Here is a 20,711-nt window from a genome sequence, read left to right as displayed (position 1 = left end):
ATAGTTCCCTCTTCCTGAACATTTTCTCAGGGAAGATAGGACAGAAACAGCCTACTATACGATTAATTATTTAATTGCAATCATAGTAGGTGCCATAAGGGAGAAATGCAGGGTGCACATGAAATGTTCATTGAATGAATGAATGTGCTTCATCTCAGGATGGAGCACTTACAGCAAAAAGACAAGATGCAACGAATTTTGAAAGCTGTTGTTTTTAAAAGAAAAGCTAGCTAAAGAAGAGACAGTGCTGTTATTCTTAAGGGGAAAACTCACTAATACATCATTTGATGCTCAGGTGAGGAAAAATTCCATTCATTTCAGAATGCGGCCTTTCTCTGCAAATTCCTCTCCATGTAAATTATGAAAAATACTGACATCTAAAGTGTGTAAGAAAAAGGCAGTAACAATTCACTGGCCTATCATCTATAATTTCTCAGCACTTCAGATAGAACTGTAGCTTTTACAGCACGTTTCAGGAGACCAGAGTTATTGAGAGAATAGCTGCTGGATGTAACAGAAAGGCTTATGGCAATGAAATCAGAGCAAGGACTGCAAATCACAAGCAAACAGATGAGCTAAAACTTTAGGCCCAGACAAATAAAGTTTATGTGTTGAAAAGAGTACTACAGGAAAAAAAGGGCAAGTTATGTTACAAGTGTCATATCCATCTTACTGGTAGGGGGCATCAAACTATTTCAAAGAATTCGGGTTTGGTAAAATTTCAGATTTCAGTGAAATTGCCCTATCTGTGGCATGTAGCTTCTCTTTGGTGTCACCATTGGGTCTGAGGCTGGTGTGGTTTCCCAATAGTTTATTGACACAATGATGAAGAAGAGAGCTGTGCTGCTCTATGTGATATTTGGAGACTATGCAAAAAAACAAAAACTAAGTCTCTGTAGCCAAGGGCATTTTAGAATTATTAATAGTCAAAAGGAAAGTTTCTGTTCAGCATTTGTATTTTTCTTGTAATTCGTTTTATTCCAAATAGTCCCTTTGATATTCAATGAAGAAGAAATGCCCTTTTCTGACTACTTTGGCTTAAAGCCTTCAACTGAACCATTCATTTATTTAGTCAGTATATCAATACATACTTCTAGAGCACTGTCCTTTCCATCAAACAGCTCACAGTGTACTGCAGAAAGCAGACACACAGATCATTCTGAAGTGCAGTCACAAGGGCAGTGACATAACCACGCCAGGATGTTTGCACGTCACCCAGAGCAGGGGTGGAGAGGGAAGCTTGGGAGGCTCTCTGGGGAAGAGTCTGAGGAAGTGAGGTTAGGTAGGAAAGGAAGGGCAGCGACGCAGAGGGGGTGGTTCAAGAACAGGTAACAGAAGTTCAGAAATAGCCGTCACATGGATTGATGCAAATGAGAGCTTTAGTGCTGGATCCTATGGCGCAGGTACAGGCAAAGCCAGAGAAGCGGTCGGGGGCAAGTTAACTCCTGGGTTCTGACCTTCAGAGGACGGGGAGAGCCAAGAAAGAATTTAAATTGTATCCACCTGTCCCTTCATACAGCACCTGAAATGATAAGGTCAGGTTCACAGTTTGGGTAAAGGATGGATGTGCGTGGAGCATTACCGGAGACTGGGACACCAGGCAAGAGTCTGTTAGGGTGGCTCAGGGGACTCATGGTGACCTAGGGGAGGGGGATCAAGATGGACAGGAGGGGACAGACTCCAGAATTATTAGGGAGTAAAACCAGCAGGACTCGGGTATCAGATGTGGGGGATGAAAGTGACAATGGAGGCAGTGACGGCATCAGATTTCTAGTTTGAGTGAATGAGCTGATAGTGGATCAACTCAGCCTGAGCACAGAAGAAACATGACCCGTAATGGGGCAGGACGATGAGACGACAAGTTCGTGGGGATGTGAAGTCCCTGTGGGACATCCACTGACAAACAGGCATAGAGATGTGTGAAGCTGGATGGAAGCTTTCTCTGTCACCATATTTAGGTCACATCTGAAAATGAGTGAATGCGAAGGGAGAAGACCAGAGAAGCAGGGCAGGATTGTAGGGATTCAAACTCTCATTGGAAAAGGGAAGAGCTGTGAAAGAAGACATAGCAGGAGCTGAGGAGAACCTGGAGAACCGATGTTCAAAGTTAAATAAGATGTGGACTGAGCAGTGTCCACCAAAGAGAATAGATAGGAAGTCACTGGAGACCTTGTGAGAATAAGAACCAATGGAACAATCTGGGGAGAAGGCGAAGGCAAAGATGGATGGAAGCGCAAATACAGTGAGTTGTTGGGTGATTGGGAGATGCATTTGAATAAACAAGTTCCTGTCATGGTAAAATTGAAAAATTTAGATAAGAAGGGGAAGAAAATGTGAATAGTAGCCAGAGGCAGATGAAGGGCCAAGTGTAGCCTTTTTTAGGGTGTCAGAACTTTATCTAGAGAAGGGCTTGGGGCTGTGGAGCAGTGTCGGGGGGTGGGTGCAATTGCGGGTTCAAGGGGACAGGTGAATGTGGAGGTCCTTGATAGGAGAAGGAATCCTTCATTCCCAGAGACTGAAGAGAAAGAGATAGGATTGTATTTGTACGTGTAAGTTCAGGGTGCTGGTTTAGGGTGATAGTTGACGGAGCTTAGACCGGATGGCCTTGATGTTCTCCATGGAGTCATTTATTTTATTTTGTTTTTTTGGTGATTTTGTTTTTGTTTTTGTGTTTTTGTTTTTGTGTTTGTTTGTTTGTTTTTTTTGAGACAGTCTCTCTCTGTCAGTCCAGATAGAGTACAGTGGCGTCATCATAGGTCACTCCTGGGCTGAAGTGATCCTCTTGCCTCTGCCTCCCAAACAGCAGGGATGACCTGGCTAATTTTTCTATTTTTTGTAGAGACGAGGTCTCACTTTTGCTCAGGCAATTAGTGATTTTTTTAATGGTGGTATAGCAGACATAACATAAAATGTACTATTTTAATCCTTTTCAAATGTATAACTCAGTGGTCCATGAAATCTTGTACAAAACCATGTCCTATAGAGAGCTGATAAGAGTGATAAGAATGAGATGTGAACAGGGGTCTTGAGGAAACCAGGAAGGTCCACTTGAAGTTAGAGACCAGCAAGTCTCTTGTTTATATCAGCAAGATTATCCAGTTGTTCTCTAGAAGAGTTAAGCTACCTTGATAAAGGATCCAAGAAAAATTGGAATTGAGGCAACTGGCTAACCTTTTGGAAAAAGTAAAATTATAGCTATACCTCATAGCATACAATAAAATGAATTCCAGATGAACTAAACAATTAACGGCTTTAAAATGAGATAATAAAATACAGAATAAGATATACACGAACATTTATGTTTGTAGAGTCATGGAGTACAAAACTCAGACTGTAACATTAAGTTGAGAGTTTGTATATTATTCACCACTTTATCTTTAAATGTTGACTCATGGCCGGGCGCGGTGGCTCACGCCTGTAATCCTAGCACTCTGGGAGGCCGAGGTGGGCGGATCGTTTGAGCTCAGGAGTTCGAGACCAGCCTGAGCAAGAGCGAGACCCCATCTCTACTAAAAATAGAAAGAAAATATATGGACAGCTAAAAATATATATAGAAAAAATTAGCCGGGCATGGTGGCGCATGCCTGTAGTCCCAGCTACTCGGGAGGCTGAGACAGGAGGATCGCTTGAGCTCAGGAGTTTGAGGTTGCTGTGAGCTAGGCTGATGCCACGGCACTCACTCTAGCCTGGGCAACAGAGTGAGACTCTGTCTCAAAATAAATAAATAAATAAATAAATGTTGACTCATAATACGATCCTTGAGAGCATCTCATGTTCTCTATAACTCTAGTTCAATTTTCAGCAGTGTTACTTCTGTTCTTTGTTCCACCCAAACTATGGACAAGTATAGCACCAAGCAAATAGGACATAGTTCCTGCCCTAAAAGAACTTATCATCTAGTGAAGGTGGGGGACACATAAACAGATAATCATATTAGAGTATATTAGAATGTAGCAATAGAAATATTTATGGACTACAAAACGGTAGCCCATAAATATTGGACCAAAAGGTGACCAATAAGGTCACCTGAGCTTGAAGATTGGGTAGAAGTTAGCTTCTAGAACTGCTGGATTTAGATTCTAAGAGGCTATTTTAGACATGGAATTTCACACATTCATATGAATTACCTTGGAGCACAATTACCACATATTTGATAATATCAACTTTTCATTTCTAGCCTCTGCAGCAATGTATGAAGATGGCAGAGTTTATCCAGAATGCTGCTGCTTGTTTTCTGTCTAGCAGCCTAAGGGCTAACTCATTAAAATTCAAAGACGAATTACATGGTGGGTGGAAGAACAAATGTTTTCCTCACTGAACAGAGCTAGGGCCTCAGAGACAGTTTCTCCCAGAATCTAAGTCACCCTTTGCAGCTGTTCAGTAAGACATGATTCAGGCGTCACCTCCTCCTCCAAATCTACCATGGTACCAACATCCCTTCCTCTTCGTTAGACGCATATGGTAGTGACAGCAATAAGAAAAAAAAAAAAAAAATAGAAGAGCAATGCTGCTTCCGTCCTTGACTTGACTTTGAAACCATATACATATTTTACCTAATTAAAAATAAATTAATTTAAATATAAAATTTTAAAAAGACTAAATGTGTTTCCAGTTGATAGTTTAACACACAGAGAAGAATTATTTCAAGGGATTTAAAATACAGCAATTTGAGTATAAATCTCTAGTGGGGTATACCCTAAGAGGAAAAAGAACAGCAAAAAGTGTTATAAAAGTGTGGGTATTGTTACGCTGATTTTGCTGTGGGTGTATTGTGGGATACAGCAAACGAACAACAATATGATGTTCTTATTCAATCATTCCTGGTTTGGGTTAGTACTAGGATTCTTGGAGTGGGAGAAGGGAAATGCAGATGCTACGATAAAAGAGCTGAAAGACAAACCCTGAATTTGATCGAAGGTTATATATATCTGTCTGTTTGCCTATCTGTATGCATACATATAGTGTACATATACACATGTATATAAATGTGAATGATTGTGTGTTTACATTGTCTTTCATTGCTCTAGTCACTGTAAAGGCCTAGACACAGATCACCTCAGTAGCTGTGTGCTCCCCTAGTACTCAGATTCTTTAAATACCTTTTCCACTAAAAGGAATCAGGGCTTCTTGAAGAAATGGCTGATTCTGGGTTTGGAGAAAGAAGTGAAATGAAACAGATAAGCCTTGGTATCCCAGACAGCAAGGAAGCCAGTGAAGACTACCACAGGCCTGTCTAAGGGATTTAGGAGCCAAACCTGGAGAAATTTCCACTGGCCAAAAAAATACGATAACTTTAACAGTATGGGTTATAACTAATGGATTAACCTACATCATACATATTCACAAACATAGACATGAATATTCATGAGTTCATAGTGTCACTTTAAAAATACAACCAGTCACATTGGAGGATTCTAATAAAACAAGTCATTTTGAAAATGGTAAATAAAAGCAAAGAGTTAAACATGAATTCCACCTTTGCAATACAAATTGTATCACTACATAACCAAATAGAAAATAAGATGACTTTTTAAAAAATTAAAGTAATCCAGTTAAAGGAATAATAGAATTAGGACATATCATCACTTTGCCAACCCTAATAAATTAATAAATCTAGGCATTAATCATCCATTGGCTACCAAAACCACAAGAGAGGTGATCAGGTATGTGATATTCCTCTCGATGGAAGAACACAGCACCACCTAAGAAGTAGTGGTTAGGGATGAATGGTGTCCCTCCCTGAATTCATATGGTGATGTTCTAACCAATCTAGAATGTGACTGTGTGTGGATATAGGGCCTTTAAAGAGGTAATTAAGTTAAAATGACATCATTGTGGTGGGCCCTAATCCTATCCTAACTGTAGGATTATAAAAAGAAGAAATATGACTGGTGTCCTTATAAAAAGAGGGACAAGTACAGAGGAAGTCCATGTAAAGACTCAGGATAAAGACAGCCATCTACAAGCCAAGGAGAGAGGCCTCAGAAGAAACCAACTCTGTAGATATGTTTATCTTGGACTTTTAGCTTCTAGAATTGTGAGAAAATTCATTTCTGTTGCTTAAGCCACCCTGTCTGTGCTACTTGGTTATGACAGCCCGAGCAAACTAATACAGAGGTCTTGCCAAAAAACCCAACCCGACTCAGATCAGTCCTCTAAATCCAACTAACAATGTGTAAGAAATAAGATGACAGTGGAAATGTTAAATGACATCGTGGAGATGTTATCAGAAAAATGTATTGTGGGAAATTTTATAGGAAAAATGACCCAGTTTTTTCAACAAATTAATTGGGAGAAGGAGAAAAAGGTAAAAGGAGAAGAAGAAAGAGGAGAAGAAAAGAGATAAGAGAGAACCTATGGATTAAAAGAAACTTAACCAATTGCAAGGTGTGGAACTTATTTGGATTGTTCCAACAGTTAGAAATTATAACATTTATGAGACAGATTAGACTTTTGAATGTTGAACATTTGATGAAATTATTAAATTTTTAGGAGAAATAATGGTATTGTGATTATGTTAAGAAAAATAGTTTTTATATTTTTGAAAGTCATACCAGAAGGATATGTCTTGGCGGGGTTGGAGTGGGATTAGTAAATAGGATAGAAACTAAATAAGAGTGGGTATAAGTTGATTTTTGAAGTAGAGTGATAAATACTGGGGATTTTTATACTATTTTGCCTATTTCTGTGTATATTTAAAATTCACAAACTAAAAATAAATTGTATTAACTTCATCCTTTGTTAATGAAGGTCAAGATTTACCATCTGGATAGATCAAACTTATCCAAAACTAAACTGAGTCACTCCTGCCATAGTCTGCCGACTGGCTTTCACTCTAATTGCTAGCAAGCAGCTGGCATAAACATGGCTCTCCCTTCTTGCCTCCTCTCTGATACACAAATATGCAACTGATGCCTGGGAAGCACCAGCACGAAGGAAGGCCCTGGACTTGGCATTTCAGAAGCTCTGAGCTGCTGAAATTGGCAGAACTTTCTGAATGTCTTATCTGAAATCTCCCATATCTCTGGGAACATCAAGAATTATATTTAAGACTCCTAATAGGTGACACTAGATGATCTGATATGCTGAATTTCTGGGAAGATTTTGGACAGCTGCCTCTGAGGCTTATGTGCACAAGAAAACCTAAAGTGATCGTCACTCCCTATAAATCATTGAAAAATACTGACGGAAAATCAATAAGCACCTCTGTGTATTTCTACATCATGGACAAACTCTCGGCAACAGTAACCTTTTGCAGTATGTTATTCTGTATGGGAAGACGGTATATTTGATTTAGAGTGCATAGCCAGTATAACTACGAGCCCAGCTGGAGCCCATAAGGGCAACCAGCAACATGCTGGTGACGTCACTATGGCAAGGACAGCATTTTTCACATTCTGGAGCTTGGGGACAACAATCTGGCAAATTAATGAAGGAGTGTTCACTTAGGGTAATGTGAGACCTTTCTTGTTTCAATTAATTCTTTACTTTAGTACAGCAGAAGAATATTTAACAAGCCTTTCAAATAAAGTGGCTGTGTTTTCTATGAAATAAAAGCAATAAATCAAATCAAAATAGTCACAATCTGAGGTTTGAAGCATATGGTGGCCGGGCGCGGTGGCTCATGCCTGTAATCCAAGGCGGGCGGATTGTTTGAACTCAGGAGTTCGAGACCAGCCTGAGCAAGAGCGAGACCCTGTCTCTACTAAAAATAGAAAGAAATTATATGGACAGTTAAAAAATAGAGAAAAATTAGCCGGGCATAGTGGCGCATGCCTGTAGTCCCAGCTACTCAGGAGGCTGAGGGAGGAGGATCGCTTGAGCCCAGGAGTTTGAGGTTGCTGTGAGGTAGGCTGATGCCACAGCACTCTAGCCCGGGCAACAGAATGAGACTCTGTCTCAAACAAACAAAAAAAAAAAAAAAAAGAAAGAAAGAAAAAAGAAAGCATATGGTGCATGTAATTTTGCAAAACTGTACAATCTTTTGATGCCCTCCTTATAGCAGAGAGTCCAAGAAAGTGGGCTTTTCCTTCTTAAAGGAAAACTAAATATGATTAAATTCTGTTTTGCCTTCCTTTTAAAAAAAGAAAGTGTTCAAGCAACATTCATATGTCTGAGATAGTTACACTGGCAACATGGGAAGACTACTCTTGTGTGTTCCCAAATACCACCTTGGGATGGGATTTCATTTTTGTTCTTGAGACAGTATAGATTTCATACTGATGTGGGAATATACAGTTTTGTTTATAAATAATTCCTACCTATTTTTGCAAAATAATTTGTACCTATAGATATGAAGACACATTTCATAAATTTGTGTTTGAGTTGTTTTGTTTTGTTTGAGAAATGGTCTTGCTCTGTCACCTGAGTTAGAGTGCCATGGCGCCGTCTTAGCTCACTGTAACCTCCAACTCCTGGGCTCAAGTGATCCTCCTGAGTAGCTGGGACTATAGGCATGTGCCACCACAGCTGGCTAATTTTTTCTGTTTTTAGTATTTTTAGTTGGAGATGGGGGTCTCTCTCTTGCTCAGGCTGGTCTCGAACTCCTGAGCTCAAGTGATCCTCCCACCTCGGCCTCCCAGAGTGCTAGGATTACAGGTGTGAATCACCACGCCTGGCCTTGTTTTTGAATTGTTAATGATGTAAAACTGATCGTAGACATTTTTGCCATTTTGGGAGAGAGGAAATTCCTGAACAAGAATAAAAGATTTGAGCAGGTATAAAAAATTATCTTTCATATTTCATCATAAGTACTCATCCTTGGAAGTTTATTGCCATCGAATAACCATTTTACTCATAGATACAGCAGTGAATAAGCAATTGTTTATTCATATGCTAATGTTTTTGCCTTTTGTCATGTGTCTATATGACACAGACTATGAGCTTTCTGTGTGGTTTCCCAGAGGACCTGGTACATGGCTGAACACATCCTAGGTGCATGCTCAGTGAACTCTGGCTCACACGCTTATTGTCTAAAAATAGGAGAACATATAGATCTTCTGGATCTTGAGGCTACTAAGTGCCTCAAACTGTCCTAATTAGTCAGATCAATATTGCTTTGGACCTTTATTTTAAATAGGATGCTACCACTCAGAGGTTGACCCTCAATTTTCCCAGCATCCCGAAGACTGAACATAAAACAAGTAAGCGTGACTCATGCCTTCCAGATAAATCTCTGTGAGCTCCTTTATAAGTCCCTTTCTCTTTTTACTTCCCACAAATCTCCTGGGCAACAACTAACCTTGGATAAACTCATTAACATTGAAATTTTTCTCGATTACTAATTGCTAAATATGGTTGTATAGTCATTTGTTTGTTCAAATACAAAATGTCAGGTTAACTTCCTGCTTTTAATCATCTCCATGACAGCTGTTGATCCAGGATCAAATAAGTGTTTTCCCAGAGGATTAAGATGAAATGTTTTGAAAACAAGACACAATATTATCGTGTATGATTCTACGGAGGCAGGGAGCAAAGGGAGATCAGTGTGGAAGAAATAAGGTTGGACTCAATTACGGTATGTCTGAAATGGACCTTTAGTGTCCCCCGTTTCCTCAGTTCTGCATGTGTGGTACTAACCCTTCAAAATATACTGTCTTGAGAAGGGCCAGGTAATACTGCCTTATTGTTCCTCTGTGTGTACTGGAAGCCTGTCTCTACTTCTGGAAAGAAAGCAGGAGCAGAGTAGGACAGAAGGGAGTATTTTCTCAGGCAGCCACTGTCGCTGAAATCATACCCCATATGTGGCTGCCTGTGTCAGCAGTAACACCCACCCCACCTATGTGGACAGCCAATTTAGCAAAGGAAAACATGATTAAACACATCTTTGTTCCTAATAGTGATTCCCCTGTAAGATTCTGTCTGTAGGTGTGGACTACACCATACACTACTCGAAAAGATCTTTCAAGAGCAGGGGTCTTGTTTTCCTGCAAATGTTCCAAAGAGAAAATAACAGGGAGAGAAGGCTTGTTCTCCCAGAAAGCACAGATCCTGCCAAATGGTTTCTAAATGCGTTTCTCAAAAATTTCCATGTGCCATCAATGGCTTTTTAGTACTTTTGGGAATGGAAAGAGCAGAAATCAATGACACTGTGAGAAAGCAAACATCTGAGGGGAACTAGCTTGCTGAGAAAACAGGTAGTCGTGCTTCTAGGTCGCAGTGCAGATATGGCACCGGGCCTCTTCACAAGCTAGAAACACGTGAGTCCACAGAGTGACGTCACTTTACGATGCCGCAAGGAAAATGCTGAAGCCCCAAAGGGAAGTTTCCACATAATTTCCCCATTTGAAACTCAAGTGAATGACTGTTTCTGGGGTTTATATTAGACTGACTCACTGGAACTTAAACAGTAATTTTCTTTCTTTAACTTTGGAATCCAAAAAGACAGTAATTTGACCACTTATTAGAACTATTTTTAGTCAACCAGGGAGAGCCCAGAAGGTGTGGGTCAGAATAGTGAATACAGAAGAAGAAGGTTTCTTTCTGGGAAAGACCCAGGTGGTCAGTTCTCCAGAATAATCAGCTATTTTGATCCATTTAAGTAAACATATTTTTTTCAAGCTCTTTATTTTGCCAACATACCAAGAATTCATTGGATTGTTTGGTCATGAATGAAAATGGCTGCCACTGAGTCCGCTGTGGGCCCAGCTCGAGGCGCAGAGCAGTGGGAAGACTGGAGACCAATAGCACCACCCCCGGCACAACCCCCTCCAGCCGTCCAGAGTGTTTTCTCTGGCAGAAGTGTCACGATGAATGTCAAGTTTGTCCCATCTGTTTTAGACAGTTACATAAGCTAGGCACAGCCAGTCATTTCCTAACTGAGTACTCAAGTCTGTTTTATCTCCTCATCCCATTTCTCCCCTGTTCAGGCTGCTAGGAAAATCTTGGTCATTTCTCAAATAACCCAACAGTTTTTAAGGAAAATTTCAACATGCTTTATTATTTAAAATCAATTCCCCCACACCCCAAAGCCTCTATTGTGTGCCGTCACAGTCTCTGTTGTTGGAGAGAGAAAAAACATTTATATATATTTTTTTGTCATCTTTATAGAAGCAAACAAAATTGACTGTTCTATGTCAGGAATTCTGTTAGACACTGAAGATACAAAAAAGTAAGGAATGGTTCCCTCCCTTCACTCACAGATTTACCGAGGGAGAGAGTCAACACGACAACACCAAGTGTGATATATTTGATAGGAATGAACAGTGTTCTGTGGGGAAGAAAGGAAGTAATTGTGCTCCAAAGTTGAAAGTGGGCACACATTGAGGGATGTTTTATAGGAGAGGTAACATTTGAACTGCATTTTGAAAGGCTGCATGGAAAATCAAAAGAGAGGGGAGGTGGAGGCAGGAAAGGAATTCTAACCATAAGGAATTGCACAAGCAAACGTTCACCTTTCATGATGTGTTGAGAAAATGACTGGTTGTCTGGTATGGCTAAAATGTAGGGTATTGATTTGGAAGTGTGGTGAAAGGCAAGGCTGGAATTACAGTACAGGGATCAGATTGTTCAATGTTATATTTTCCATACTGAAGATTTTGAGCTTAAATCTATTAAGCAATGAACTATTGTTTTAAAATTTTAAGTAGGGAAATGATATAATTAAATCCATGTGTTAGAAAGAATACCTGGCACATAATAGGTGTGGGACAGTGTTTGATGAGTGGATGGAGCAGAGGAAGGAGTGACTGAGGAAGACAAGTTAAGTGATATTGCAATTATCACAATGATGGGAGCCTGAATTAGAGAGCTGGGGGTGGTGAGATAGTTTAGAAAAAGACTCAGTCTTGGCAACCAACTAAATGTGGAGGGATAGAGGAGAAGTAAAAGTGAAAGCTAATTCTGATATGTCTCTCTTGGGTGATGGAGTATATGGTTATGTCATTGACCAAAATAGGGAACACAGGAAGGAGAGGGTTTTGGGGGGGTTGGAGGTGGGGAGAGAAAGTAGGGAGATAGAGAGATGGGCTGAGAGGTAGCATCCTATAATAATAATAATATAGCTAATGTTCATGAATGTTTTACTATGGGCCAGATACTGTTTTAAGTGCTTTATAAGTATTAACTCATTTAATCCTCATAAAAAATAGGTACTATACCATTATCCCTATTTTACAGATGAGGTAATCACATGTTTTTAGAATAAAACAATTCCAAGTTCAAGTTCCAGCTTTTCTGCTTTTTGGCAGTTTTATCTTGGATATGTAAAAAATGAAAAATGAGGCTGGGCGTGGTGGTTCATGCCAGTAATCCTAGCACTCTGGGAGGCCGAGGCAGGAGGATTCCTTGAGCTTAGGAGTTTGAGACCAGCTTGAGCAAGAATGAGACCCCATCTCTATTAAAAATAGAAAAAATTAGGATTTTGAGATTGTAGTGAGCTACGACAACACCACTGCCCTCTAGCCCAGGCAACAGATCAAGACTCTGTCTCAAAAAAAAAAAAAAAAAGGAAAAATGATATCTATTATATGTAATTATGAAAGTTAGAGATAATACATATAAATCAACTAGCATAGTGTCTGTAACCTCATATATCTCTATATCTCTATAAATGCTAGAAAGTATTATTATGATTGGTTATGAGATATCCTGGTACAATGTCCAGTAAGAAGCTGAACATTTTTAGATTACAGAACTGAAAATAAAAAATTTAAACATCACTGGTTGGTGTCAGTTAGATCTGTGAATATAGATACTATTCCTTGGTTTGAAGGAGGGTGGTAATATATGAAGAGATGAGAATCAAGGATACCAATGGTAAAGGAGCAAAAAGAAAAAAATATTCTTCCAAAAGAAATGTAAATGAAATAATATTAGAAGTAATGTTGTTGGTTTTCAAGTCTACCATGGAAAGAGAGTCCAAGAGGAGGACAATGTCAATAACACTCGAGGAAGTCATTAGAAAGCCTGAAAAGAGATGATTTGATTTGGAAGCTAAAAAGGGAGGTTACTACTGGCTGGGGTGAGAACCATTACAATGAAGTAATGACAACCCAAGGTAGAGTGCAATATATGGAGGGAGAGACAAATGAAGAGGAAACAGAAGGTATAGACAATTTTTTCTTTAAATAGTCTCCAATTTGTTTTACAGTGATTCAGTTTGGGGAGCACTTCAGGAATGGTGGAGTAAGGACCTCCAAAAATATGCTCCTCCAAAAAGAAATAAGAACACTGGCAAAAATCATCAAAATCATCTTTTTTCAAAACACTGGAAATGAGCCAAATGCTTGTAGCAATTAATGGACCATTTAAGAAAATTGGCCAGAACAATGATCTTTGTGGCATCTGAAATTGTGTTACTGGCCGGGCGCGGTGGCTCACTCATGTAATCTTAGCACTCTGGGAGGCCGAGGCGGGTGGGTCATTTGAGCTCAGGAGTTCAAGACCAGCCTGAGCAAGAGCGAGATCCCATCCTTACTAAAAATAGAAAGAAATTATATGGACAGCTAAATATATATATATATATATATATATGTATGTATGTGTGTATATATATATATATATAGAGAGAGAGAGAGAGAGAGAGTTTCTGTTGCTCCACATCCACAACCAGCATTTGATGTTCTGAGTTTTTGGCATTGTTGCTATTCTAATAGGTGTGTAGTGTAACTTGTTTTAATTTGGAGTTCCCTAATGACATAAGATATTGGGCATTGTCTTCATAGGCATATTTTCCATCTGTATATCTTCTTTGGTGAGGTGTCTGTTCATATGTGCACATGTGCAGGGCTGTGTGCATGCCATGGAAAGACCTGAAAAGGACTTAATCTCTCATCTTTGGCCGTTCTTGAAGCTCTATGCAAGCAAGAAATGAAGGGTAAGGCAGAATTGTAATCTTACTGCCAGGGCATTGAAGGTATGCCTCAACACATACAAAGACCAGAAATCTTATTGGTTTAAGGCATTTAAGGGAATTTCTGCCCAATACTTAGCTGACCACTAAACTAACCAAGCAGAAGCTTCAGGGGGCACATATGAGAGACTTTACAGTAGTTCAAGAAAGTCACTAAACAAACATCCATATTATCACCACCGCCACCAAAACCAACAAGAAGCAGCAGCATGAAGGTCTTATGGAGCTGAGTGCAGTGGTGCATGACTGTAGTCCCAATTATTCAGGAGGCTGAGACAGGAGTGTCCTCCAGGAGTTTCAGTCCAGGTTGGGCACAACAGTGTCTCCCCCACCACCAAAAAAAAAAAAAAAAAAAAAAAAATCTGGAGTTGAGAATTACAATAACAAAAATATACTGGAGGAGCTCAGTAGCAGATTTGTGCTATTGAAAAAGAATCAGTGAATTTGACTGTAGATCAATTGATATTATCCAGTCTGAGGAACAGAAAGAAACAAGAATAAAAAAAGAAAAATGAACAGAGCCTTTAAGACTGTGGGATACCAAGTGTATCAACATAGCATATAATCCCAGAAGCAGAGGAGAGAGAGAGAAAGAGAAGAAAGAATATTTGAAGAAGTAATAGCCAAAAACATCCTAAATTTGATGAAAAATAGTAATTTATACTCCAAGAAGTTTAACAAACTCCAAGTAAGATAAACTCAAAGAGATCTACATGTATATATGTCATAGTCAACCTGTGGAAAAGCAAAGACAGAGAGAATCTGAAAAGCAGCAAATGACAAGTAACCATCGTGTATGAGTGATACTCAATGAGATTAACAGCTGAATTCTCAGCAGAAACCATGGATGCCAGAAAGCAATGGGATGACCTATTCAAAGTGTTAAAAGAAAGATTGTCAGCCAAGAATTCTACATCTAGTAAAACTATGCTTTAAAAATGAAGGAGAAATTAAGATATTTTCAGAGAAACAAAAACTGAGAGATTTTTGTCACTAACAGACTTGCCCTATAAGAAATGCTAAAAGGAGTCTTTCAAGCTGAAATGAAAGGACTATACACAGTAACTTGAATCCACATGAAGAAATAAAAAGCACTGGTAAAGGTAACTACATAGGTATATTAAAAAGTCAGTATTAATATATTTTTCATTTATAACTTTGATTTAAAAGATAACTGCATAAAACAATTATAAAACTATTGATAGGCTTATAATTTAGAAAAACATAGTTTGTGTAAAAATAATAGCACAAAGGAGGAAGGAGGAAATGGAGTAACATTGAAGCAAAGTTTTTTATGTTATGGAAATTAAGTTGTCATTAATCCAAACCAGATTATTTTAAATTAAGATATTAATCCCCAGGCAAACCACTAAGAAAGTAATTCAAAAACATAGTAAAAGACAAAACAAGGGAGTTAAAATAGTATACTAGGAAATGTCTATTTACCACAAAAGAAAGCAGTAATGAGGAAGTAGAGAAAAAAGATGTAAGACATATAGAAAACAAATAGGAAAATAACAGGCATGAATTCTAGCTTATCAATAATTACATTAAATATAAATGGATGAAACACTCCAATCAAAAGGCAGAGATTGACCAAAGCAAAAAACAAAAACTGTGATCCAACTATATGCTGTCTTATAAAAGATAAACTTTAAATTAAAAGACACACATAAAAGTAAAAGATAGGCCAGGCATGGTGGCTTGTGCCTGTAATTCTGGCACGGTGAGAGGATTGCTTGAGCTCAGAAATTAGTGGCAGCCTGAGCAAGAGCAAGACCCTGTCCCTACTAAAAATAGAAAAATTAGGCGAACTTCATGGCATGTGACTATAGTCCCAACTACTCAGGAGGCTGAGGCAGGAGGATCACTTGAGCCTAGGAGTTTGAGGTTGTGGTGAGCTTGTGCTGATGCCACTGCACGCTACCTGGGGTCACTGAGTAAGACTCTGTCTCCAAAAAAAAAAAAAATATATATATATACATATATATATATATATATTAAATGATATATCATGTGGTAATCAAAGAGAGTTGGAATGGTTATTCTAATATCAGAAAATTTAGACTTTGAGGGAAAAATTTTATCAGAAATGGAGGACATTTTGTAGTGATAAAATGGTCAGTCCACCAAGAAGACATAACAGTTTTCTTGGTGGGGGCACAGAGTGCATACCACCATGCCTGGCTAATTTTTCTATCTTATGCAGAGATGGGGTTTTGCTCTTGCTCAGACTGGTCAAGATGTAACCATCATAAATGATCAGGCTGGACATGGTGGCTCATGCCTGTAATCCCAGCACTTTGGGAGGCAAAGGCAGGAGGATTGTTTGAGGCCAGGAGCTAGAGACCAGCCTAGACAACATAGTGAGATTTGATCTCTACAAAAAAGTTACAAAAAAAAAAAAAAAATTAGCTGGTGGTGTGGTGGCTCCAGAGTGGGGAGTTGAGGACTGTGGTGGTCCAGTGCAGGTGAGAAGGGTGTCTGGTAGGGAGTATCCAGGATGAGGGCATCACATTCCAAGTGGTGTGAGGAGGGTATGCACAAGGCAGAAGGAATGGTGGTGGTACTGGGAGATTGGTTATAGACAGGGAGGGAGACTGATCAAATAAATATACATATAAAGGGAATGGGAGCCAGGTTTATCACCATAATAGAAGAAATTTACAGATATGGAAAGGAAGAAAACTATGGTTCAGGAGCAGTGTCACCCCTATAGTAATAAAAATGCTTAGAACCCAGATCTTGGTTCTAAATACCATTCTCCACTAAAAGGGACTAGAGGTCCTTCGCAAAATGCATTATTCCAGGGCTGGGTCAGGAAAAGATGAACCTGGGACATTTTTTGTACCAAAAAAAAAAAAAAAAAAAAAAAAGGAAATGCTCAAAGAACAACAAGGATATAGTCACAAGGACACAGAAGCCGATTGAAAGGGCTCCTACTACCAAATCAGGGACAACTTGAGTGTCAGAATGAATAGCATTAGTGATGGGTTATTGCCCATTGGATAAAATAGGAAACCAGGAGTCCATACTGAAGTAAACAAATTTATTTATTTAAACAAATATAAAAAAATAAAACATTTGATATGGAATGAGAATTTTGCATCATTTTAAGGTATTTTCCCATGAATTAATAAAAGGGCAAAAGTAATTTTACAAAGGAGAACCCTGGTAGATACCACTTTAATTGAGCAAGTGACCTAAGTGAACCTCATCAGTAGTGGGATAAGTCAAAACTATGGCCATTCTGTGTTATTCCTGCCAAAGATGCATAACCCAAATCTGATCAAGAGGAAACATAAGATAAACCCAAATCGAGGGCCTTCTACAAAATAACTGGCCTGTATCTTCAAAAGTATCAAGGTGTCTGAAGGCCATAGGAAGATGAGAAACTGTTCCAGGGTGAAGGAGATGTGAATATGAAATGTAATGTGAGACTCTGAACTAGATCCTTTTGCAAAATGGACGTTATTGGGACAATTGGCCATACTTGAATGATGTCTGAAGATTAGCCGGTCGTAATATAAAAATGTTAATTTTCTGATTTTTTCTGATGTTGATGGTTATGTTTAGGTTATGTAAAATGTCTTTGTAGGAATTATACACTGAAGTATTTGGGGATAATAGGCATCCTGTCAATGATGTGCTTTCAAATGGTTCAGGAAAAGAAGCTTTTGTACTGTGCTTCCAACATTTCTGTAAGCTTGAAATTGTTTCAAATAAGTATCTGACCCTTAGGGATCTACTTAATATAATAATCAAGTAGTAAGAGTGTCGCACTAAGAATGTTTGGTGTTCATTGCGGGGGCTCGTGTGCTCCAACACCTAATCGTGACTGGGGGCCCAGCATTCATGCCTCGTCTGCAGTGAGACCTTCTGTTCCTTGGTTTATCTCTTTAGACTTTGGGGCTCATTTGTAAGTTCAATATAGTACAGGTATATGCCCATCATTGATGTGGCCAGTATTCTTATAAGACCTTTAAAATCTTTGAATTACAGCTAATTTTTAACTTTCCATTGCTCTTGGCGATTCAAGATTCAGGGACATAGGACATTCTGAATTTAAAGTAGAAGACTACAAAATATTTTAGTCCCTAAGGGAAGACTGAAGTACGTGCAAGGATTTTTCTTTTCTAAACTATTCTGTATAGTTACTTGTATGCATTATTGTAAAGAAAAGGTGACACATTTGCATGAAATAGTTTTCGTATGCATCATTAATCAAACTAATATAAACTGTAAGCAATATCTGTTTCCTGTATTCTAATCATCAGGTATCCTGCCCTTCAAAGTTTCTTGAATTTGGCCGGGTTTGGTGGCTCATGCCTGTAATCCTAACCCTTTGGGAGGCTGAGGTGGGAAGATCATTTGAGGCCAGGAGTTTAAAACCAGCCTGAGCAACATAGTGAGTCCCTGTCTCTGCAAAAAACAGAAAAATTAACCTGGCTGTAGTCCCAGCTACTCAGTAGGCTGAGATAGGAGGATCACTTGAGTCCAGGAGTTCGAGACCAGCCTGGGCAACATAGTGAGACTCCATCTCAAAAAAAAAAAAAGTTTCTATGAAAGAAATCAAATATTAACTGCCATCGAAGGAGAAAAATTGCTGTCTGTCAGGAATAAGGAAAGACTTCACAGAAATGGTGATGTTTATTTAAAGCCCTACCTTAGCTGCAGTTTTCAAGGAAAGGAGGAGAGAGGGAATTCCAAGCAGAAGGAAATATTGAAGCCAAAGGCTGCAGGTCTGACAGTGTGGCTTCTCCAGAGCTCATGGGGGAAGTGATGGCACAGGAGGGACTGTGAATGTGTCTGAGAGTAGGGACTGGCAGGGGAGAGTGGACCAGAAGGGCTTGTCACCATTTAAAAAAGGAAAACAGACAAAAAACAACCAGCGACGACAAACACCTCTGTATGCTATGCTGTGGAGTTGGGACTTTACTCTAGGGCTATGGGATGTCAGTGGAGGGTTTGCTGCAGAGAGCCCTGACCGCTTCCCTCCCACCGCAGGGATTCTGCGATTTCTGTGAATGGGAAGGGTGTGTCTGACCCCCTGTGCTGTGAGGAGGATCGCTCACTCTTTTTGCTTATTTAGCTCTCTGCTCAAACATCACCTCTTCCTCGCCTGCCTATCCTCACAAAAATAGCATGCCCCAGATTTTCTATTCTTTATGTCTTTATTTTTCTTCCTATTACCTCCCAAGGATTTCGCTTACTTATCTGTCTCCCCCACTGGTGTATAAGCTCCATGATGACAGGGACTGTGTCTTACTACTGCTGTCTCCCCAGCACCTCGTACTGAGCTCGGCACCTAGCAAGTGCTTGTAGGTTCTTAAATGAATGAAGAGCGTTGCAGACTCTGGACCACAAATCTTGGTCCAGAGAACTTGGGAATCCATAACACTCATTCTAGAGTTAACATTCTAGAAAGGGACCTTTGTAGCCACCAAGGGGCTCTGGTAGCCCAGGTTGCGGGATGGTGGATAAGAAGAGCGAGGAGCTCTCTGAGCAAAGGCAGCCTTCCAAATGGGGTGGGAAATCCTCACCCTTACCATCCCCTGTCTTTATGATGGAAAGGCAAGGGTGAGATAATGTTTTAATTTAGGGCTGTTGAAACCTACCCAAGGATGTCACCAATGAAAGAGGATGAAGCCTAGATCTTTCCTCTAAAATGATGGCCAAAGCCAGCATTAGGAATCTAAAAGCTGGTGTTTTCTTGAATGCCCAGGAGACCTCAAAAAGGACAGGTTATGTCCTTCAGGAGAACGCATGGGTCTCAGGAGATCGCAGCCTTAACGTGCCACCTTCAGCTTCACACCGTCTTCCCTGCTTGGCTCTGAAAAGATGTAAAGGGTCAGTCATGACACAGGAGTGCATTCATTGATGAGGATCCTAGATGAGTGTCCATCCTGCAGGTAGTTTCTGGCATTTCCAGCAGCCCTGTGATGTAGAGTGGGTGCAGTCCAGGAACTTCTCGGAATGCTGGCTGATGGCTCAGGTGTTCAGCTCTCCCAAGCCACGTGGCTAGAACCACCTCAAATTACTAGAGAAACAGACAAATCTCGAGCATCTGAAAACTGGTGGCCTTGTTGCTAGATTTGTTCCATCTAAGAACCAACCAATTTGTTCCTATTTCAGGCAACCAAAACCTCATATCCTGGATATGCAAGGAAAATACAGTCGCGGTTTTATGGCCTGGCATATGGGTGATTACGAGGAAACCAATCAGAGAAATTCCAAACGGGCCATTCTTGTTAGGCAGAATAAGTCACCGTCACCAAGAGCTTGCAAACCACCTAAGCTGCCAAAGCTACCAAATAAGGAAAAGGTATGATTTTTTTTGCTTTTCTGAATTGTCCTAGAAAAAAATCAGGTGGTTTTAACATAAATTAGTACTTTTAATAATAATCTGTTGTATAGCTCCTTTTAACCTGCCAAAGCATTTTGTGATTTATATTGGATTGCCATTATAATGTTAATTCAGTGGGTAAGTGGGTATTATTCCCATTTTGTAGCTAAAGAAAACAAGAGGTTGTGTGGTTTAGTCCTTAGGATTGCTTATCTATCACAAGGTTTGACCTGGAGAGAATGTCCATCCTTGTGACTTTCTGCCCAAGAAAGCACTCGGTGAAATGGAGGTAAATCTCCAATTCCCTCAACCCGCACACGAGTGAGAACATACCAGTTAGCAGAGTGAGAATATGAATCTTGGGCAAGTTGCATTATTTCTGTATATGGGTTTTTTATAAGTAAAATGGGGATATTTGTATCTGTTGTGAATATTTTATAGAGTGAGCATGAGAATCAAGTAAAAAAGTGTAAGTACGTGTTCAGCAGCTATTTTCTGAGGTCTGTGTACAAA

At 39.6% G+C, this 20,711-nt stretch overlaps 1 protein-coding gene across 1 annotated transcript in view; it reads left to right on the top strand.

The window, feature by feature from the left end:
• Positions 1-20,183, top strand: part of SPMIP2 (sperm microtubule inner protein 2) — a 79,972-nt gene extending 59,789 nt beyond the window's left edge. Inside the window, exon 5 of the mRNA XM_069493260.1 lies at positions 19,988-20,183. Within this exon, the coding sequence (XP_069349361.1) occupies positions 19,988-20,183 (196 nt within the window). The remainder of the gene's footprint in view (positions 1-19,987) is intronic.
• The last annotated feature ends 528 nt before the right edge of the window (positions 20,184-20,711 follow it).

The sequence above is a fragment of the Eulemur rufifrons genome, chromosome 18, assembly GCF_041146395.1.
Source record: "Eulemur rufifrons isolate Redbay chromosome 18, OSU_ERuf_1, whole genome shotgun sequence".
NCBI lineage: Eukaryota > Metazoa > Chordata > Mammalia > Primates > Lemuridae > Eulemur > Eulemur rufifrons.
This window is presented reverse-complemented; position numbering and strand designations above follow the sequence as displayed.